The sequence below is a fragment of the Carcharodon carcharias genome, chromosome 3, assembly GCF_017639515.1.
Source record: "Carcharodon carcharias isolate sCarCar2 chromosome 3, sCarCar2.pri, whole genome shotgun sequence".
Classification (NCBI taxonomy): Eukaryota; Metazoa; Chordata; class Chondrichthyes; order Lamniformes; family Lamnidae; genus Carcharodon; species Carcharodon carcharias.
In genome coordinates this window covers 156,804,423-156,828,109 of record NC_054469.1, presented here as the reverse complement: position 1 = coordinate 156,828,109, position 23,687 = coordinate 156,804,423, and the positions used below count along the sequence as shown (strand labels likewise).

The 23,687-nt window shown below is 42.3% G+C and overlaps 1 protein-coding gene across 3 annotated transcripts in view; it reads right to left on the bottom strand.

Annotated features, from left to right (window-relative positions):
- Window positions 1-23,687, bottom strand: part of LOC121276160 (DNA topoisomerase 2-beta-like) — a 257,905-nt gene that overhangs the window by 50,808 nt on the left and 183,410 nt on the right. For 2 of the 3 annotated variants that reach the window (XM_041184227.1, XM_041184226.1), the window contains exons 29-31: window positions 18,344-18,482; window positions 13,913-14,071; window positions 2,389-2,572 (exon numbers count right to left, since the gene is read on the bottom strand). In XM_041184227.1, coding sequence (XP_041040161.1) covers window positions 2,389-2,572; window positions 13,913-14,071; window positions 18,344-18,482 — 482 coding nt within the window. Of the gene's footprint in view, window positions 1-1,937; window positions 2,075-2,388; window positions 2,573-13,912; window positions 14,072-18,343; window positions 18,483-23,687 lie in introns of those variants that run through there. The other variant, XM_041184228.1, reaches the window with a different exon arrangement.

Sequence of the window (23,687 nt, the reverse complement as noted above, 5' to 3'; positions counted from 1 at the left end):
CTCTCTGAAGGCCTCCTATCATTCAATTACTTTTCTGCTCACACATCTTTGTTTCCAAACCACTTGGGACAGATTGTTTTTCAACTCAATGGAATTAGCCATTTTCTAGTTAAGTATTTTTAATCTGGCAACTATCAGATAGGCAAGAATAGAACATTTAAGGGCTGTCCCAATGAGCTACATTTGAAGGGAATAATGGGGTCAAACATGTTAAATTTATTGCGTTCAAGGAGGATGAGAAACAGAGGTTTGGTTAGTCTACATGGGAGCAAGGAACCATCCCTAAAGAATACAAAGATGCCTCCTTTGTCCACCCGTACAAGGAGAGAGGAACTTGCTAATCTTGCAGCAACCATTGAGGAATTTACACTTCTTCAGCAGTAGGTATTTAGCAGGAGAAAATGGTCCAATAGGGCTCAATATGGTCCAGCAGAACTGGCAATGGATGGCTAAGCCGGATATGCTCAAATCTGCGCCCCTTGGAGGAACAAAGGAGATAAATATACCAACAGATACCCCATTATGCTGTATTACAGTCTTGATCAAGGCAAAGATTTTCTAGAAAAGGCAACAGGAAGAACTACGAAGTCAGCATCACTAAAACGGTTAAATTGATATGAATTCATTTAAGTCAAAGACTGACATCAAGCCATATGATTAGACTGACAACTAAAGGCAAGGTAGGGAACACAACACTAACAAATTCCTAGCTTAGTAATGGGCTTCTCCAAGGTTTAATTTCCACACACACACACACAAAAAAAAAATCAATACTGATAAAAAAAAACTTTAATTCTATCCACATAGCAGAACTGTGCTCTGGACAAGTCAGCCAAGTGATATTTCCAAACTAGAAAACCAGGAGATAATGAATTAAGTTTTAGCACGATTATTTTTGGAAATAAGTGAAACTTGATTTTCAGCATAAGAAAAGAATGGGACTTAAGATACCTTACTTGTGTTAAATAAGGTTAGACGATCTACTACCAAGCCTACAGTGCACTAATCTTTTCTATAAAAATGAGAGCTAGTTTTCTCTCTTAAATTCACAAGAGAAATTTAAGATCAATTGGTACCCTTTGTTTCAAAAGATCAGCTTGCTCAGAACAAATCAAGTCTCACTGAAGGACATCACAAACAGCTTTAAACTAAACTTAGGCATCAAGTGTTTCCTATCATCAGTACCACCACAGCTGCATGTTAAACAAAACCGCAAACACACACAAAACCTTGAGTGAGTATCTTCTGAATCATTCATAGGTATAAAAGGATCTCCACACACATGTCCAAGTGAGTTGAAATAGTTTCCACTATTATTAATTTGCTGGAACGTAACCTGCTTTACACTGGCCTTTTCAACAGCCATGTCCCTAAATGAAAACTCTGGGAGCTTCTCAGACAAAAATTAACCATATTTTCTACAGCAAAACAGATTCTAATTAATGCCAGTACACTAAGCCAGAGGGTCAATAAAAATCACTGCATCTTCTCCTACAACATATAAATAACGTTAAAAACCCTTGTCATGAATTTAGAACATGGAGTAGCTGTGCTATGGTGAAAGGCAAAGAACGCAGGTGTTGTATTTTCTGGTGGAAAGGACCCTAGTCTTTCAAGTTTAGGGTTAGTTTGACTGATGGACTGATTAGACTCTGATTCCAAATAGTGTTGCCCAAATGGTACATGAACTTCTTTTCAAATGGTACTTTAAATGTGAACTGTGAAAATTACTAAGAACTGAAGACTTAAAAACTAACAACTAACAAAAATAAACTAACAAACAAACCAGGTCAGAACATTCGCCAGTGTGGAAGCTAGAATATATATTTTTTATTCATTCATTCATGGAATGTGGACGTCGCTCGTTAGGCCAGCATTTATTGCCCATCTCTAACTACCCTTGAGGAGGTGGTGGTGAGCTGCTTCCTTGAACCGCTGCTGTCCATGTGGTGTAGATACACCCAGTGCTGTTAGGAAGGGAATTCCAGGATTTTGACCCAGTGACAGTGAAGAAATGGTAATATAGTTCTAATTCAGGATGTCACGTGGCTTGCAGGGGAACTATGTTTGCAGCCTGTAACAGAAGATAAATAGGCCTAACCATTCAGCACAAATTTTCTTTAAAAGATTGTTTCACCATGGATTGACAGCAATTGATGAGAAATTCCACATACACTGAAGAAAATACTTTTTATGCTGACAGAATTAAACATTAATAATACGTTCTGGCTTGAATTGAAGAATTTCACTGCCTAACCCATCTCTTCTCTCCCTTTCCCACAATTGTCTGAGACATAGCAGTGGTGGTTGTATAGGGACATGAAGATCTTTTGGGAAAGAAAAACAAAGGATATTTACATGGTATATAGAATAGATTCAATTACTCACTGAAATGATGATTGCTTTGATTTGATGGAGAAGAAATCATCATCTTCATCCTTCCCACCACTGTCTGAAGGAACAAATTCAGCATCTCTTTCTTCCACACTTGGAGATTCAGATTTCATCTTCAAATCCTCATCATCATCTGCTTCCTCTTCCGAAAAATCAAATGTATACTTCGGCTTTTCAGCTAGGGTAACAAAGTTATATTTATAAATTTATGTTACCTGGGCATTAGAAATTAATCATTTTTATGAACTGATGCAAGAACAAGAACAGAAAGAAAATCCATGAAAGTAATTTCAGTATGAAACATCCCTCCATCTGGAGGTTTTAAAAAGGTAAACTTGGAAAAGTTGAAAATTTAGTAGTCTTTGTTTCATGGAGTTCCATTACTTAAACCCCAGTAACATTTGAAGCTAGTCAAACAATACGATAGCAAAATACTGCAAATTCTGGAAATCTGAAATATAAACAGAAAAAGGAATATTGCACAGAACAGGTAGTATCTATGGAGAGAGAAACTGTCAACACTGGAAAACGTTAAAGATGTGGCAGATATAAGCGCAGAAGCAGGGAAGTTGGGATGGTGGTGGGGGTGAGGCAGTGGGGAAGAACAACACTGTCATTTGTGAACATATGGAAGCATGAGATGATTAAATTGCTGCATCTCCAGCTGTTGCTAATTTGGCTGACTTAGATAAATTTGGATTAATCTCAAGGTTAACTTAATACATCCACTCTTGTAGAAGATGCTGAAGCAAGATACTCAATGTCAAAATCAAATTGAAGTGCGAGAGGGAACACAAAATCAGCTATCTTCATCAATGATGCAGAGGATAGGAGATACCCTACTCATTTGGTTCTAGTTTATGCCAATGTATCACTGAAGCAAATTATATAAAATCTGGAATAAAAGTTAGGATCAGTGATGGTCTTCACAAACTGCCAAACTATCGTTAAAAACCCTTCTGGTTCATTTATTTCCTTTGGAGATGGAAATCTGATGCCATGTATGACTTCATGTCCACAGCAATGTGTTGACTCTTAACTGCCCTCTGAAGTTGCCTAGCAAGCCAATCAGTTGTATCAAACCATTGCAAAAACATCTAATAGGATTAAACCAGTAGGAATAAAATGGGACAGAGCACCCTGTTTGACTTAGGCATCAGAGATGACAAAGGCACAAGCAGTCCAGTTAAGCCTGTAAAGTCTTCCTCACTAACTTAAAAAATTCTGTCAAAAATGGGACAGCTATTCCACAGACAAGTCAAGCAACAGCCTGACAAAATCATAGTGTGGAGTGTGTCTAATTGGATAGGTCTTTGAAAGATTGGCAGAAAAGTACGATGGGCCAAATGTACTCCTTCTGTGCTGTATCATACTCTCAGAATCATACCTTTTAGCCAATGTATCCAGTCGCCTCCATCACCATCCCTGGTTATGTCCTGTCCCATCAGCAGGAGAGACCCACTAGGGTTGGTGGCACAGTAGTGTACAGTCAGAGGGGAGTGGGACCCTGGAAGTTCTCATCATTGACTCCGAAACCCATCAAGCCAACAAGGGCAAGGAGACCTCCTGCTGATTACCACCTATTGCTCCCTCTCAGGTATAAATATAGTCCATCTTTTATGGCACTACTACCATAGGAAGTTAAACTATTTGTAGTTTGATAAGATCCAATTTTAGAGTGATATAGTAATTAATAAAATTAAAGTAAGCAATTGAAAATTTGGACTCAATTATATATTAGAAAGTCCTTCATAGAAGTTTGAATTCAACAAATAAATATGAGATGTGAAGTTATATAGTAAAATATGTGCACAGCCTAACTAAAGCTTTCAAATAGCTGGCACAACTACGATAGGATGCATGACCTCTTTCTCTGCTGCAAAGTTCTATGAAAATGTTTAGTTATGCAATGTGCATAAATATGTAGAATATTTTTAAGGTAAATTTAGGTACCATTTACAAGGAAACTATTTCAAAGATTTTATATTTGTCAGTGTTATATCCGTCATTGATTGAAATTTAAGTCTAAGAAATTTAAGAGGTATTCGATCTTACATCTGGAAGGGATATTCTCAGGAATAATATTTCACCATAGTGGCATTAGTGAACAAGTGAAACAAACAATTGAGTTGCTCAAAGGTTACAATGATAATTAGAATGGAGTTCAATTAGCTGGAGTACAAGTAAAGGCTGAATGATGCACAATACTGAAATCATTAAGGAAATTAGTTTACTGAGAGAATTTTATGCTGTTGCACACAATAGGCTAGTTGGATGAGGACCAAGTGCAAACAAGGGAGTTTGGGTAGTTAGGATAAAGACGTTGGTGAAGGAAAAGGTCTGGCAGAATGAGTTTAATTATTTATAATTAATAAGGACAGAAAGGAGATTTAATCCTTCCTTCCTGTCTTTATCTTTCAGCGTTTCCCATGTTACATGGGGTTATTACAATGCCGGTTGACCACGCTTCATATCAGACATCATTTTTTGATTTGGCATTTGGTTTTACACTTTGAGGCTCTTCTGGCTGCTAACCCTCCCCACTTATCCAGGCTGGGGACTGACGCATACACACAGGTTTGTGTATCAGTAGTTGGTGGCCAACAAGTCCTGGAATGGGACTTGAACCCCAGACCTTCCGGCTCAGAGGCAGAAGAGTTACCCACTGAGCCACTCCAGTTCCCCAGCAAGGGTTTTAATAATATGCAAATATTTTTGTAAAAATGACCAAAACATGAAATGGATTAAAACTTTAAAGAATTTAAAAGGAACAACAATGATGGAACAGATAAACAGAAACAATGGGAGTGAGGATTTTTAAGAAATAGTGTACAAGCATGACTAAAAAAGAAATGCCAAAAGTGGTATATGGAAGTAATTCATATAGTTATTGTTAAAATGCAGGAGTGGAATTTAAAAATCAGAAAAAAACGCTCGTCAAAAAGAACACACAAGTAGTTAACAGACACGAAAAAAACTTTGGGCTTCAATGTTAATCTGAAGATGGCTTTTGAGTCGGTGACCCTTGTAGATGTAGTTGCATGGCAAAATCTGAAAGTTAACAGAGCGAGTCAGAATCTGCAATCTCAACTCAACCATAGCAACAAATTTTGACTTCCTTGCACATATCAAAGCAGTACCAATAGCAAAAAAGTTAAGAGCAGAAGCCATGTGGCTGGCAGTCATGAAAGTAGAGTTGCAAGTCAAAGGAGGGCTATGGTAGACAGAAGGTGAGCAGTACACAGTGCAGAGACAAAGAGAAAGCAGACAGTTACATAAAGAGTTTATTTGAGATGTAATCAGCTAAGCTCTCTATGAAAATGCTGGTTTTCTGTTTGGCAGTTAGAAGAAAAATAGAATTCCAGAAACTCTCACGGAGGTGATGTTTAAGCGAGCTAAGAGGGACTGAATCTTGAAAAGCAGTGCAAACAGCTCAGGTATGCAAATGAGCTGAGAGTTTGCATCAGAAGACCAGATTCTGAACTGGGTATTATCAGTTGGTCAGTTGAAAAGGAACTTTGGAAAACTAGGCCATCGAGACTGACGTGACCCGAATGAGAGAGGGTTCATAACCCTTTGTTGGTTAACTGTAAACAGGGACCTCAGGTGGAACACACCTGCCTGTAAATAGGACTGGAGGGCTGAATCAATCGAATTGGAAAGACTGAGATTGCGTGTGCTGCCACATTTGTGCGGGAATGAAGGTGCTTGTGGTTGCTTAAGACTTATCTTTGTTGTATTCACTATTTAAAGTGAAATTTAGCTTTATATCTGAAGTATCATTTGCCTGTTAATTCATGTATAATTTATGTTGGTTCTGAATCATGTTAAGTAACAGCTACAAAAAGTGGAATCTTGTTAGTAATTTCTTCAATTGGTGGTCATTCATGTAAATTTGGTTATTTTGGTATCGGATTCCCCACATGGATCGTAACAACCCACATGATACAATCTTACCTGCATTTTAAAAGAACAATCTACAAATGGAAATTGAAGGGATTCAGAATGGATGGTGGAAATGCAACAAGGACAACAGCCAGGTTTAATGAGGCCTCACTGTACTTTAAGCCCCCCTGCATGTGAAGTAATCTCCATCACATCACTCCACGCACCCAGTCAACTTGCAGCAGTACACCGCATTCACTTTCTATGCATCTTATCACCCCAATTTATCCATTCACCCTTAACACTCAAAAATCCTTACTTGGCGAGGAATTGTGCAACGTGTAACCCATCTCCTGACTCCCCAAGGCCTGTCCACCATCTACAAGGCACAGTCATGTGTGTGATTAGTCTATTGAGGGAAACCTTATCTAAAGCCTTTTGAAAAACCAAATAAATCACATATATTGCTTGACCATTGTCTACTCTCTATGTTACTCCCTCAAAAAATTCAATAAGCAAGATTTTCCCTTTTGAAATTCATGCTGACAATTCATTAGTATATTTGTCATTTCTAGATGTTCTTCTATTCTCTTCTTTAGTAAGGATTCCATTATTTTTCTACCACCAGTGTTGAGCTGATTAGTCTATAATTTTCATGTTCTGTCCCTCTCCTTAATTACAGGAATTATATGAGTTACCTGTCAGTCCTCTGGATGTGCTCTCCACTTTCCTATGTGGTTGTGGAAATTTGGAACCTGAGAAACTACCAAGAAAGGAAACTGTATGCCTTTCATACCAGATGTTTTCAAAGGGTTCTAGGCACACACTGGTGGAACATTATACCTAACGTCGAAGTAAGAAAACACTTAGAAAAGCCTCCAGTTTCATTCATCATCAGCAAAAGATGGTTCAGCTGGCTTGGTCATGTCATCCGACTTTAGTCTCGAGGTCTGCCCATCAAGTCATGCAATGAACTCCAACTGGATGTAGAAGAGGGTGAACTAAGATGAACTGGCAACAGACTGTCAGTAGAGATCTCCAGCTGGTCAACAGGTGCTGGAACAACATGTGAACATTGGCTCTGGACAGGAGACAAAGGAGTGCTTTGTCTGCCTCATGCACCTCTAAACACGGACGCTTCTAAGTCTAAGTCAAGTCAGTCCATCCTCTGGCATTACACCTTTTTCTAAGGAATTATTAAGTATGACTAGCAATGCCTCTGCTATCTCAGCCAAAACTGTTGTGGAACAATAGGCTCCCTTTAAAGAGGAAATGGTTTAAGTACAGATGAGGCACATTGCCACAGAGAGTACTGAGGAAGATAAGACAAACAAAGTCAGAGCTCTCTGGGTGACAAAAGAAACTGAGAATAAGAGGAACCAGAAAAGGGGCGCATTGACAGATGTCAAGTGAATAACATAAGTGAGAACCAAACTGAATATAGAATATTCAGAGGGGAAGTGAAAAAAAGTAAGAGAAGCAAAGAAAAACTATGAGAAGAGGCTGGTAGCTAACATAAAACAGAATCCTATGTCTTCTGTATGCATATAAACAGTAAGAAGACCTTTACAAAATACTGGTTCGGCCTCAATTTTCTAGAGCTTAGGATCCAGGTAACGAAGACAATGGTGGAGTGATTATAATTGGGGCCATGAACCCTGACAATATTCTGGCAATAATACTGAAAACTTGTGCTCCAAAACTTGCTGCGTCCCAAGCTAAGCTGTTTCAGTATAGCTAAAACACTGACATCTGCCCAGTTATGTGGAAAATTGCACAGGTATGGCCTGTCCATAAAAAGGACATATCCAACCCAGCCAATTACCGTCCCATCAGTCTACTCTCATTCATCAGTAAAGTAATGAGAGGGCTCATCAACAGTGCTATCAAGTGGCAGTTGCTTAGCAGTAACCTGTTCACTGATGCCCAGTTTGGGTTCTGCCAGGGGACTCAGCTCTTGACCTTATTACAGCCTTGGTTTAAACATGGACAAAAGAGCTCAACTCCCGAGGTGACATCAATGAGCCCTAGCAAAACTGAATGGGAATCAGAGGGAAAACTCTCTGCTGGTTGGAGTCATACCTGACACAAAGGAAGATGGTTGTGGTTGCTGGATGTCAGTCATCTCAGTTCCAGGACATCAATTCAGGGATTCCTCAGGATAGTGTCCTTGGCCCGACCATCTTCAGCTGCATTCCTTCCATCATAAGGTCAAAAGTGAAGATGTTCGCTGATTGCACAATGTTCAGGACCATTCGCGACTCCTCGGATCCTGAAGCAGTCCATGTCCAAATGCAGAAAGACCTGGACAATATCCAGGCTTGGGCTGACAAGTGGAAAGTAACATTCACACCACACAAGTGTCAGGCAATGATCATCTCCAAAAGAGAGAATCTAACAATCGTCCATTGACGTTCAATGGCATTACCATCACTAAATCCCCCGCTATCAACATCCTGGGGGTTACAATTGACCAGAAACCGAACTGGACTAGCCATATAAATACTGTGGCTACAAGAGCAGGTCAGACGCTAGGAATCCTACAACGATTAACTCACCTCCTGACTCCCCAAAGCCTGTCCACCATCTACAAGGCACAAGTTAGAAGTGTGATGGAATACTCTCCACTTGCCGGATGAGTGCAGCTCCCACTACACTCAAAAGCTTGACACTATCCAGGCCAAAGCAGGCCGCTTGATTAGCACCACATCCGCAAACACTCACTCCCTCCACCACCGACACACAGAAGCAACAGTGTGCACCATCTACAAGATGCACTGCAGGAATTCACCAAGGCTCCTTAAACACCTTCCAAACCCATGACCACAACTATCTAGAAGGACAAGGGCAGTAGATGCATGGAAACAACAGCACCTAGAACTTCCCCTCCAAGTCACTCCATCCTGAATTGGAAATATATCGCCATTCCTTCACTGTTGCTGGGTCAAAATACTGGAACTCCCTCCCTAACAGCACTGTGGGTGTACCTATGCCACATGGACTGCAGCAATTCAAGAAGGCAGCTCACCACCACCTTCTCAAGGGCAACTAAGGATGGGCAATAAATGCTAGCCTAACCAGCAAAGCCCACAGCCTGTGAATGAATTTTTAAAAATGCTCATGAGACATGAATTAGATGAGTGCAGATATCTTGGAGGGTTGTGGGACTGGAGGAGATTTGAGATTGGGAGGGGAGGTGCCATGAAGGAATTTGAAACCAAAGATTAGAATTTTAAAATCAAGCTATTGCTTGATTGGGAGCCAATGTAGGTAAATGGGCATCTGGAATGCATGCCTGAATGTGAAGTAGGCAAGTTCAATCATAGCTTTCAAAGAAATTGTACAATTATTTGATGAGAAAAACTTTGCAGGGCTGCAGGAAAGGGTGGTGAATTGGGGCCAGCTGAGTTATGTCCATTTCTGATTGGCGTACTTTAAAAAGGATATAAAAGCATTAAATCGAGAAATGCTTTACGAAAATTGATCCAGGGATGAGCAACATAACATTCAAGAAGATGGAGTTGTTCTCATCGGAGAAGAAAAAGTTGTGAGGAGATTTGATACAGGTATTCAAAAATAATGAGGGGTTCGGACATAGTAGATAGGGAGAAGCTGTCCCAATTTATGGATGGGTTGAAGACCAGAGGGCAGTGAGTTAAAGTGAATGGCAAAAGAAACAACGGTGACATGAAGATCTTGTATACGCAGCATGTGATTAAAATCTGGAATGCACTGCCTTATGATGTAAGCAAATTCAATTGTAGCTTTCAAAGAAAACTGTGTAATTATCTGAAGAGAAGAAATTTATAGGGCTACAGGAAAGGGTAATGGAGTGGGGCCAGTTGAGTTGCTGTTGCACAGAGCTGGCATGGACACCAAGGGTCGAGTGGCCTCCTTCAGTGCTGTAATCATTTCATAATTCTACGATTTTATGATTCTATTCCAACGGACACCTGGCTGTTCTCCCACATTCTATCTTGAGGTCATCTAAAACTCTGTTACCTGTGCCCTAACTCGCACGAAGTCCCATTCACTGACGCTCTTGCTGATTTTTTTTCCATTCGCGGGTTGTGGGCTTTGCTGGCTGGGCTATCATTTATTGCCCATCCCTAGCTGCCCTTGAGAAAGTGGTGGTGAGCTGCCTTCTTCAACTGCTGCAGACCATGTGGTGTAGGTACACCCACAGTGCTGTTAGGAAGGGAGTTCCAGAATTTTGACCCAGCAACAATGAAGGAACAACAATATAATTCCAAGTCAGGATAGCGAGTCACTTGGATGGGAACTTCCAGGTGGTGGTGTTTCCATGTATCTGCTGCCCTTGTCCTTCTAGATAATAGCGGTTGTGGGTTTGGAAGATGCTGTCTAAGAAGCCTTGGTGAATTCCTGTAGTGCATCTTGTAAATGGTACACACAATGCGCCAGTGGTGGAGGGAGTGAATGTTTGTGAATGTGGTGCCAATCAAGCAGGTTGCTTTGTCCTGGATGGTGTCAAGCTTCTTGAGTGTTGTGGGAACTGCATTTCATCACACTCCTGACTTGTGCCTTGTGGATGGTGGACAAGCTTTGAGGAGTCAGGAGGTGAGTTACTTGTCACAGGATTCCTAGCCTCTGACCTGCTCCTGTAGCCACAGTGTTTATATGGCTAGTCCAGTTCAGTTTCTGGTCAATAGTAACCCCCAGGATGTTGATAGTGGGGGATTCAATGATGGCAATGCCATTGAATGTCAAGGGGCGATTGTTAAGATTTTTGTTGGAGATGGTCATTGCCTGGCACTTGTGTGGCATGAATGTTACTTGCCACCCCAAGCCTGGATTTGTCCAGGTCTTTCTGCATTTGGACATGGACTGAAGTATCTGAGGAATCACGAATGGTGCTGAACACTGTGCAATCATCAACAAACATCCCCACTTCTGATCTTATGATGGAAGAAAGGTCATTGATGAAGCAGCTGAAGATGGTTGGGCCAAGGACACTACCCTGAGGAACTCCTGTAGTGATGTCCTGCAGCTGAGATGACTGACATCCAACAACCACAATCATCTTCCTTTGTGGTGGGTATGACTCCAGCCAGTGGAGAGTTTTCCCCAATTCCGACTGACTCCAGTTTTGCTATCTACATCGGCTTCCAATCAAGCAATGCCTTGATTTTAAAATTCTAATCTTTGGTTTAAAATTCCTCCATGGCATCTCCTCTCCCAATTTCAAATTTCCTCCAGTCCCACAATGGTCCATGATATTTGTACATATCTAATTTCAGCCTCTGGAGCAACACTGATTTTAATCACTACACCATTGAAGGCCCTGCCTTTGATTCCTGGACCCTAAGCTCTGGAATTCCCTGCTTAAAGCTCTTTGTCTATTACTTTGTTCTCTTTCAGATGCTCCTTAAAACCTACTTCTTTGATCAAGCTTTTGATCATCTGACCTAAAATATCTTAAGTGGCTTGATGTTTTGTTTTTGAACTCTCATGTGACATGCCTTGTGATGTGTTATTACATTAAAGGTGCTACAGATATTGTTCTATGCATCCCCTCTCCTGAACTTTAGGCACAGCTGTGGATCCCTAGCAGTACCCTTGCTGACAATAAGGCCATGTTTACTACTACATTGTCAGGTAGAGTATTATTTTTCTTTTATTGCCACCAAACTCCAGCATGCAGACATCCATTTAGATCACTTAGTACAGCAATTCAACTCGGGGAAAAAAACAGAAAATGCTGGAAATACTCAGCAACTCTGATGGTATCGGTACAGAGCCAAATAGAGTTAACATTTCAAGTTGATGACCTTCCATCAGAACTTGTTCAGTAAACAAAACCGTTCATTAAATTTTTTGTACTTACTTAAAGGATGTTAATAATAAAATGATAATTTACTGGAAATATATTGAACATCTCACAATGTCAGAAAAAGACAAACACAAGGAGGTTAAGGTTTCATGTAAGGATTCTGTGCGCACTACTTTATGTCCACCCCCCCATTGTGTGTTTGGAGGAGGCGAGAACATTTAAATCGGGTAGGATGGAGGCAGGTGGGGATGCCACCACCTTTCCACCTCCATCCCGATTAAGTCTGTGACCAGAAGGCCTATGGACATTTTTCCCACCCCGCTGCCAAATGAGGCTCTTAAGTGGGCAATGACTGCACATTTAAAGACCTCATCCCACCGCTGCTGGTATTCAACTAGCGGCAAGTAGAACCGGCGTAACATGGGGAGCACAACTAGCAAACCTGTGAGAGTTGCTTGTGATCTCCAGGGGTGAGGTACTCAGTACCTGATTGCACCCCCCCTCCACAACTTGCTGCCAGCTCTACCACAACCCCTTCCTCCGTGACTTATACCACACGAAACCTCTCCACCCATCCTGCATCACTTACTTCTGGTCTGGGTTGCTCTGTAATCTTGGGCCTCTGGTGGGCGCATTTGTCAAGTGGCACTACTGTGCAAAAGAGCTACTGGCCTCTGACTGGCTGGCAGATCCCGCTGGGCAGGAATTCCGGCCCCCAGGGTCTTAATCCCCACAGAAGACCCACCAATGACCTGTTAATTGGCTGGTAATTTGGTGGGCCTTCCCCAAAGGAAGCAACATGGGTTTCTGTACATGGATGGCTGAGATCCCTGTCACTTGAATAAAATTCCCCCATGCTTTTTGGTTTCGATCCAAAAAAGTAGCACATTTCCACTCCATGATGAACTGCTGTCTGTTTTCTGCAATGTTTATTTCAAGTTCAGTTTTTCTTTTTATTTCTATGGCAAGTCCATACAAGGAATGGGAACACATTTTGCACCCACCATCATCAAACGCGCCATCCATAGGGCAGAATATTTTGCTCGTCGGGCGGGCATGCGCCTGACCTGAACAAGCGTAAAATGACACATGTTGACATTGGGCGAGCGTCCCTACGTCATTGCGCACTTGCCCGATATTTCGGTCAGCAGGTTCGCGTGGGAGTTGGCAGCGTGCTCACCAACAATTAAGCAACCTATTAAGGCTATTAAAGTCATAACTGGATCTTTTGCGAAACCTCATCCATGGGCGGGATGAGGTTTTGATCAGTGATTTTAAAAAAATAAATATTTTTCAAACTAATTTCTAACATGTCCCTGCTCATTTGACAGAGTCACATGAGGGGACATGTTTTTAACATTCTTAAATTTTTTATTTTTTATTTTAAAAATCTTCAACTCAGTGAGGCAGCCGCGCAAACTTCCGCACTCACTCCCCTAACCCCCCCAACCCCGGCAGCGCTGAGTGCTGCAGTGCGCGATTCATACTGGCTGGCTGTTGATTGGCCAGCCAGCGTGAAATCACAGTCAGGGCCTGATCATGGGCGGCGGTCTGTTTCACGGTCGCTTCTGCTCACCCCCGCCAAGCCCGCCCAACGACTGGAAAATCCTGGCCATAGCGTGGGTCAGTTGCTGAGTGAAGCTACTTCTATAGTCTCATCAATGTACATTAACTTCAGCTTCTGAAGAATGTACCCCTATGTCTGGCTAATGTTTTGGATTGTAGGCCCGCTTCCATTAGGTTGGGCTCAGGCTGCCAAGTTAAATTTTGCATTGGAATCTTTACATCCAACAGAGAGAGAGACTAAGCCCTATAAATTAAGAAGTTGATGTTATTGATCACCTGCAGCTCTACGAGGTGTGATTTCTCTTGGAATAAATGTTAAGTCAGGTTCTTCTAGGTCATCATCCGACTTGGATTCTGAATCAGACCAGGGATTCTTCTTCTTTCCTTTCTTGACACTGGATTTGGAACTCTGTGGGGTTTTCCTTGCTCTGGCACCTGTGAATTAAACACAGAAATTTATGCCATAAGGGACTGTATTTTGTAATCACATCCAATTATATATTTATGCATATTCTAGATGTACCTAATTTATCACGTTCATCTTAATTACCATAATTTTAATTGTCTGTAAACCAGCTTTATACAATAACATAAAATGAAGATATTTACACACCCTTTTCAGATGCCTTTGTATTTATACAAAATATCAGCGCAAACTGATATTGCAATCCTTTTGTATTTTATCATAGACTAAACTGAATATTTTCAGTAGGAAACAGCCTGTGTAATTATTATCACACTACATTTTTTGCAAGGTGGGCAAGGGTGGGCAAGTCAACAACTGTTAAAATTGAGTAAGGACAGTAATTTACTTTCCAATCCAAATCTTGTCCCTTTCACCTTTCACATAAAAATTCCTAACAATACATTTTTCAGACATAATAAAAGAGGTGCACCAACAAACCCAAGCAAAACTTGAAGACTGTACAAGATGACAACTTGAAGGGCAGTTTTTAAAAATTTAAACAACAATTCAGGAACACAAAAGATCACACAATGCAGGTTTAACATTAAGGAGCAACCAGAGCAGGATGCTATATACATCACCCCTAGGCAGGAAGTTACCTTTCATAAAGCATTGTATGGTTCCATTAATAATTTGCCACAAGATCACTGCTTCAATGTCATAGTTGCTAGTGATCCCATTACTTCACAAAAATTCAAACAGTTGTGTGGCACATTAAATCTATATCAACCTACAATTATTTCTGTAAATGCATAAACAGTGACTCGGTGAGTCAGTATTCTAACTTAAGATTTTTTTAAAGCACTATTTTAATATGGGATGACAACATGAGGCCAAAACAGACATTCTCCTAATTTTAATCCATTTCATTACTGCAGTCAATCTTACATTCAATCTATAACTGCTCCGACATAATCCAGGAATTGGCTTGGTGTAACTATTGCAGGCTACATTTAAGTAAAATAAAAATAGAAAATGCTGGATATACAGGCAGCACCTGTGGAAACAAAGTTAACATTTTAGGTTGATGACCTATCTTCAGAACTGGAAAGTTAGAGATACAACAGGTTTTAAGCAAGTGCAGAGGTCAGTATGGCGGGGAGGAAAGGAAAGAACAAAAAGGGAAGGTCTGTGATCAGGTGGAAGGCAAGAGAGATATGACAAAAGATATGAAGGTGCAAGAGATAAAAGAATGGAAGAATCCTTACAAGAAGTGAGGTTGGAGGAAATATAGTCAAGGTAGTCATGAGAGTCAGTTGGCTTATAGTGGACATTGGTCAAAAATCTATCCCCAGAAATGGAGAGGCTAAAAGTAGGCGAGGAAGGAAAAGGAAGAGAAGGATGGAAATTAGTAGGCAAGTTGATGAATTTTCTAGTTCAGGGCGAGAGCAGAAAACATCACCAATAGTTGTTAATGTACTGGGAAAGAAGAATTTAGCGAGGGGACCTGACTAGGACTGAAACAAAGGCCGGGACTATCCATACCTGCCGGCAACAGCCGTATTCAATGGCATGAGTGGATAATATGGCGCGATCGGTTTCATGGCGGCGTGAAAGCTGCAATCATTCGCTCAGTCTGCCAATGGCAGGCCGCGTTCTCTGCCATCGGACATCGGGAACCTCATTGTAATACATCAGCATATCCTTATTAGGCCTGCCGCTGGAAGCGTTCTCCCCTCCCCCACCTTGCTGGATCATCCACCATCGGCAGAAAAACACACCAACGTGTTTCTCAACACATAAGTGACAGGCACTTGGCCGGCTGCACTGCGCTCGGGACTTCAAGGTTCGTTTGCCTACCTTGTTTCAGTCAGCACTCACAGTCATTAGCACCAGGCTTCACAGACAGCACCACATCACTTTTAGGAGGGCCCACAGCAGGTTTCTACCTTTCAGATCAGCCATATGTAGGTGGATTTTCAATGGTTGCAGGGCTAGGGCTTGCTTGGTGAAGCAGGAGTGGCCTCAGGCAAGGGAAGAGGCTGCAGGACAAGGGCTTTACTGGGCAAGAAGGGTAACCCAGGGCATGTGTGGGGACACATGTTGATCTGTGCAAGTGGCGTCAAGATGGTGAGGGCTGAGGAGGCAGTCTCCAGAGGAAATGAGGCCAGATGGATATGTGTGGGTATGTGTGTGAGAATGGGCGGTGATGTCCCTTGAGCTGTCAGTGAGTGAGATGTCAGCGAATGAGTGACGGGCTTGAGTGTGTGAACTTAGAGTGATGAGATGGTTGCCATACCCTGGCTGCACAGATGAGATCATTCATCCTCTATCTGCATGGATGACCAACCTCTTCTGTGCAGAACTGGCACTGATCACCACTTCCACTGCCTCCCAAGCTTGGTTAGTCACGCCGCTGCCTATCCTGCAGCAAGAGCGGGGGGTAGAGGACATCACAGTGGGCCTTCACAGTGTCCAAAAGGCATTCCAGTGATGCAGTCTTTTTGCCTTTCATGGACATCTTCCCCGCAGTAGGCATGGGCTGGAAGCAATGAGATGTGTACGAGCAGCTGGAATTTTAAATATGGCACCGGCTTGATGAAGTGACAAGGTGATGGTGTGGTGAGCGAATAAGAGCCCAACCACCATCAAAACAGCATGCTTCCCGGGAATGTTTAACTAATGCGGCGGATTTGGGATGATACCTGTGTGAAAACCTGCCATTGCAGCTGACGGGTAAAATGTCGTTTTACCCACCCACTACAGCATTTTGAGCGGAATCGTCCCAGATTTGCACTAAGAAAGTTTTGCACACCTTAAAAAAGGAGGGCATACCTAGGACTCTTCTGCGTTCCCATAAATACAGCTTTTATTTAGAGCAAGTGAGTGAATTCAAAGAAGTTGTCACTAATGTGAGTACAAGTTCAGCCAGGCAGAGGTGGTTGATGGTGAATGGGGACTGGTTGGATCTTCATTTCAAAAAGTGGCGGAGGGCCCTCAGGCTGTAATGGTCAGGTTGGAGATACAGAGGAATTCAACGTCTATGTAAAGGAGAACATTAGGGCCAGGAAACTGGAAACTATTAGTGTCAGAAGGCAGCAGAAGGATTACAGAAGTACGTAGGAAGAGACTGGTCAAGGGGCTTTTTCCTTCAACTGAGGATTCCCCTCTCGCATATCCATCCCATTTCCCACACTTCTGCTTTCACCCCTTCCCATCTATCCCAGGACCTCAACAAGGTTTCTCTTTGTCGTTATCTTCAACTCCACCAGTCTCCACATTCAACAGATCATTCTCCACCATTTCTGTTAAAATCAGCGTAATGCTACCACCAAACACATCTTCCCCTCTTCTTTGAAAATTCTGAAGGGACTACTTCTCTATGACAACCTGGTCCAATCTTGAATCACTCCAACACCATTGTTCTTTCCCACAGCACTACCCCATGTAAATACAGAAGATGCAACACCTATTCCTTTTACCACCTTTTTTCCCACTGTCCAGGACCCCAGGCACTCCTTTTATCCAAAACAGTGGTTTACTTTTTTTTCAACTTCGTGTACTGTATTCGTTACTCACAATGCAATTTCCTCTACATAGACTAGGCTTAGATTGGGTGATAGATTTGCAAAACACCTCCATTCAGCTGCAAGCCTGATCCTCTGGTTGCTTGTCATTTTAATGTTTTGCCTCACTCTTACCACAGCCTCCTGTAATGTTCCAGTGAAGCTCAAGAAAAGCTCAAAGAACAGCAACCTATATTTCAATAAGGCACTTTTGCAGGCTCACAGCCTCAACATTGAGTTCAGTCATTTCCGATCACGACCATTAGCCCCACTCTTTTTCCCAGATAACAGCTGTTGGCAATGATTTTGCTATTCCCAATTACACATTCTCTCAACCCACCTTTTGTTATTTGACTTGACCCATACCATGCCCTTTTATCATGCACCATCATCCAATTATCCATTTATCTTTCCTGCCTTCCACCCTTTTTGTTCTATTGCCTCTTCCCCCATTTATTTGCCTCTACAACTGCATAAGATTTGTTACATCTCCAAATTCTTGCAGTTCTAATGAATGGTTATCAACCTGAAACATTAACTTTCTCTCTCCACAGTTGCTTCCTGACCTGCTGACAAATTCAGATTTCCAGCATTTGTAGTATCTTGCTTTTATATTTAAGTAAATATTGCATTTAATTGAATCAGTTAATGGACTCTGGTTAGTTAGCACTCTGGTTAACATAGTTGCAGGTCTATTAGGTAAAGTGGTGAACATTCTAATTAGTGTTTACACACCAGGTTCCTTTTTCTCTTTCTTCAGTCGTGGAGCTTTGACTTTGGGTTCACTTGCATTTAATACTTCTTCTCCATTTCCTTCTCCTATTGCTGTCCCAACTTCTTCATCAAATTCCAGTTTTATTGCATCTGTGTCACCCTGAAAATAATAATCAGTGATTATGAAGAATGAGCAATGTCAAGACCACTAATGATGCAAAGGTTATTTTTAAAGAAATACATTATGAAGTTTTTAGAAGTGCATAAAAGGAACTGCAATTTCCTTTTCTTCCTCAATGCATGAGTTAACCAAGTACAGCCAGCAAGGGTTTAAAGGCAAACTGTGTTTGAAAAATTTGATAGCAGTTTTGAAACAACTGAATTTATAGACAGAGGGAATGCTGTGGGGGAATTGTATATGGATTTCCAAAGAACATTTGAAAAAGTGTTAATAAAATTAAGGTGTATAAATGGAAACTTATTAGCTTGGAAAGATAAAAAAAAATGTTCAAGGGCCGGAAATCAAGAACGGGCATTGCTCGGACTGGAAAAGGGTTAGAAGTGGGCTATCAACAAGGGCCACATTGAAATTTGATAACAATACAAGGAGCAGGGTTGGCAAATAGCAAGGAGGACATTAAAAGACAACAACCTGTATATAAGTGCCTTTAACATAATAAAATGTCCCAAGGCATTTCACAGAAGCATTATTATATTAAAAAATGAGACGAAGCTGTGAAGAGTTATAGGGCAGATGGCCAACAGATTGGTCAGAGGTAGGTTTTAAGGAGCATCTGAAAGAGGGAACGAGCCGGGGAGGTTTAGAGAGCGAATTTCAAAACTTAGGACATTGGCATCTGAAGGCACAGCAACCAATGGTGCATTGATTAAAATTGGAGATACTCACAGGACCGTATTTAGAGGACAGCAGGTATCTGAGAGGGTTGTGGGCTGGAGAAGATCACAGGGATAGGGAGGGGCAAGGTCATGGAGTGAATTGAAAACAAGGATGCAAATTTTAAAAACTTTAAAATTGAGGTGTTGCTTAACCAGGAGCCAATGTAAATCAGCAAGCACATGGGTGACAGGTGAACTGGACTTGGTGCAAGTTAGGACATGGGTGATAGACCTTTGGATGATCTCAAATGTATGGAGAGTAGAATATGGGAGGCTGGTCAGGAGCGCACTGGAATAGTCAAGTCTAGCGATAACAAAGGCATGATGAAGGTTTCATCAGATGTGCTGAGGCAGGGTGGATTCTGGCAATGTTACGAAGGTGCAAATAAGCAGTCTTAGTAATGGCACAGTTGTATGTTCAGAAGCTTATTTCAGATCAAATAAGACATCAAGGCTGTAAACAATCTTGTTCAGCATCAGGCAGTTGCCGTGGAAAGGGATGGAGAGGGTGGCTAGGGAACAGAATTTGTGGTGGAGACCAAAGACAATGACTTCGGTCTTCCTAATATTTAGCTGGATAAAATTTCTGCAGATCCAGTACTGCATATCAGACAAGCAGCCTGACAATTTAGAGACTGTGGATGGATCAAGAGAAGTGGTGGTGAGGTGGGTGCCAACACATATGTGGAAACAGATGCTGTGTTTCTGGATAATGTCATCGAGGGGCAGCATATTGATAAGAAATAGGAGGGGTCCGAGGATAGGTTCATGAGGTCACTAGAGATAATGGTGCGGAAGTCAGAAGAGAAGCCATGATTAGACAGATAACAATGAGCATCTCCAAGTGAGTGCAAACTAATCCAGGTAGATGACACCAAAGAGGCAATGGATGATGGTGTGGTCAACCTTGTCAAAGACTGCGGAAGGGTCAAGAAAGACAAGGATAGATGGTTGACTTTTTTTATTCATTCATGGGATGTGCGTATCGCTGCCCAGGCCAGCGTTTATTGCCCATTGTTCAGGGGGCATTTAAGAGTCAACCACATTGCTGTGGGTCTGGAGTCACATGTAGGCCAGATCAGGTAAGGACAGCAGATTTCCTTCCCTTTTAATTCCAGATTTTTATTCAATTCAAATTCCACCAACTGCTGTGGCAGGATTTGAACTCGGGTCCCCAAAGCATTACCCTAGGTTTCAGGATTACTAGTCCAGTGACAATACCACTATATCATCGTCACCTCGGACTTTTTGTCACAATCACATTTGTGTTTTAGATATGAACCATTTTAGTACCCAACCTCGTACCAGTGACCAACCTTCCAAAGCTGTTGGCCCGGAGGGCTGGCAGCACTGTGTCCTCAGCAGTGCCACTGCCAAATGTGGCCAATGCTGATGCACCCTTGAAGACAAAATAGGATTCTTTTACTTACTGTGCCAGAGGCCAGGCAGGCCTTAATGATTGTGATGGCTTTGGGGGAGGGTGGGGGTGGTAGGGACACCTTCCAGCAGCGGCAACATAGTCAGGTGGGGATGCCACTGTCATCGGAGGTGGACCATGAAGTGGTCATAAAGGAGCCCCTGCCAAACCTCTCCTCCCTGGGAACCTGCTGAGAGGCAGCTAGAGTTTACTTTATAGTCTGCCCCATGTGTCAGTAAAATGTCAGGAGGGGTGGGAAGTGGTCCTCAATTGACATAATTAGCCATCCGACAGGTTGCCATACTACTGAGTTTTACATTGTTGGTACTATCCCATGGCCACGGGAAGACATTAGGCTCCCTGCACTGCCATTTTACCAGCTACCTACCTCCTAGCGTGTATCCAGAGTTCCGGTAAGATGCAGCCCATGAAGTTCTGGGAAAAATGGGCGCGGATTTAGGAGGTGATGACGTGTTCAAGGACTTGAGGGGAAAAGGAAATTGGGAGGAGGAGTCAAGGGTTAGGTATTTTTTTTGAAGAATGGAGTCATGATGGAGCTTCAAAAGAGAGGGTGACAGTACCGGGGAAGAAAGAACTATTAGCAATACCAGATAACAAGGGAACTTCGGTGGTCAGTTCTATGGTTGGAATAGGGTCAAGACAGGAAGAGTTGGGTCTCATGAGCAAGATGAGCTCGCAGAATGCACAAGAGGAGATAACAGGAAAACTGGAGAAATATGGAAATACATGACACCAGGGGAGGAACTGTTGAGCTAGGGAAAGGGCGGAGGCAGCTGTACTGATGGTCCCAATCTTAGTGTAAAAATGTCCATGAGTTCCTCATACTTGTTGGAAGTGAGCATGGAGGAGGTCAGAGAGAGGGATTTAAGGAAAAGGTTTGCAGTAGAGAAGAGAAGGTCGCAGTTATCTTTGTAATCCAGGATGATCTTGGAATGGGAGCAGTTTTGGTAAAAGAAAGCAGGGTTCAATAATACATCAATGACTGGGATAAGGGGAGTGAAGGGATGGTAGCTAAATTTGCAAACGACACAAAAATAGGTAGGAAAGTATGTTGTGAAGAAGACATAATGAGTTTGCAGACAGATAGAGATAAGTTGTATGAGTGGGCAAAAATCTGGCTGATGGAGTATAATGTGGGAAAATGTGAAGTTGTTCACTTTGGCAGGAAGAATAAAAAAGTAGAGTGTTACTTAAACAGACTGCAGAACTCCGAGGGGCAGAGGGATATAGGCGTTCTCATGCAGGAGTCACAAAAAGTTAGTATGCAGGTACAGCATGTAATCAAGAATGTTAATTGAATGCTATCCTTTATTATGAAAGGAATTGAACATAAAAGGATAAAAGCAAAATACTGCGGATGTTGGAAATCTGAAACAAAAACAAGATACTGATTTGAAATGTTAACTGTGTTCCCCTCTGCAGATGCTGTCATAAAAGTAAGGATGTTATTCTTCAGTTATACAGGGTATTGGTGGAATTTTGGTCTCCTTATTTAAAGAAGAATGTAAATGTGTTGGAAGTAGTTCAGAGGAGGTTTACTAGATTGATACTGGAAAGAACGGGTTGTCTTATGGGCAGGTTGGGCATGTTTCCATTGAAGTTTAGAAGACTGAGGAGTGACTAAATTGAAGTATATAAGATCTTGAATGGTCTTGACATGGGAAGGATGGATGAGTACAGGACTAGGGGGCACTGTTTTAAAATTAGGAGTCAGCCCTTATAGGTTACAGAACTGGGGAGAAATTTTTTCTCTGAGGGTTATGCGACTTTGGAAATCTCTGACTCAGAAGACGGGGGAGGCAGGGTCACTGAATATTTTTAAGCCAGAGGTAGACAGATTCTTGTTAGGCAAGAGAATCAAAGGTCATCAGGGGTAGATGGGAACGTGGAACTTGAAACACAAACAGATCAGTCGTGATCTTATTGAATGGTGCAGCAGGCTCAAGGGGCCAAATGGCCTACTTCTGCTCCTATTTCGCATGTTCATATGTGACCAGGGCAGAATTTTCCCCATCATGGTGGGCGGGGGGAGGGGAGATATTCAGGAGCGGGCGTGTGCAGGTGCGCCTCCGATTGGCATTTTACGTGGGCGGGCCAATTAATGCCCGCCCAGTGTGCCGTCTGCCAGGGAGTGCTATGCGCTCCCTGTTCGGGTTGGGGGGGGATTCCCTAAGCCGAGAGTGCGAGAGCGCTCTCATCTCCCTGAGGCCAAGTGCTGCCTCAGAGAGATCGGCTCCACATTTAAAAATGTTAAAAATAGAAAAATAAAATTTCCCTGACACTTCCCCTCATGTGACACTGTCCTGGATGAGGTTTCATGCTTTCTCTGAAGCCCGCTAGGGCTCCCAGCCTGCCCACCAACCTTAAGGTTGGACGGGCAGGTCCGTAATGATGTAAATTACTTTTTCAATGGCCTCAGTTGGCTGTTGACAGGTTTTTGGGTGCACAGCTGATTTGGCTGTGCCCCCGCTGACCTGAAAATTGAAATGACGCGGGGTGACATCAGGAGTTCCGTCCGACGTCATCCTGGTTCATTTTACGCATTGGTGTGAGGGTCCCGCCCCCCGCACGCTGACCTGGAAATCCTGCTCCCAGAGTTCAAAATACACAATAAGGGCAGACAAATTCATCCCCGAAGGTCCAGGAAAGATCAATCACGGGCACAACCGATGAAAGAAAAGTCACCTCTTTATATGGCAGAGACAGAATCTGTGAGAAGCTGCTCCTCCAATCACAGATTCTGTCTTTCCCACACTCACTGCCCCAGGTCCTCCAATGACAAGTTGTCTCTCCCACTCTTGCTGCTCCTCCAGAGACAGATCTATGATTGGAGGAGCAGCAAGGGTAGGAAAGAGGGATCCAACAGTGGTAACAGCAGTACTGGTGGTAATTCCCATGATTCAGAGAGGTAAGAAATGGCTTCATCTATTAATATACCCATGGGAATTAAGAATCCTGTCAGGCAGGAGATTTATATGGGTATTTTCAGTTCGAAGTCTGGGTGAAAACTGTCCTGCCTGTCCCAATTCA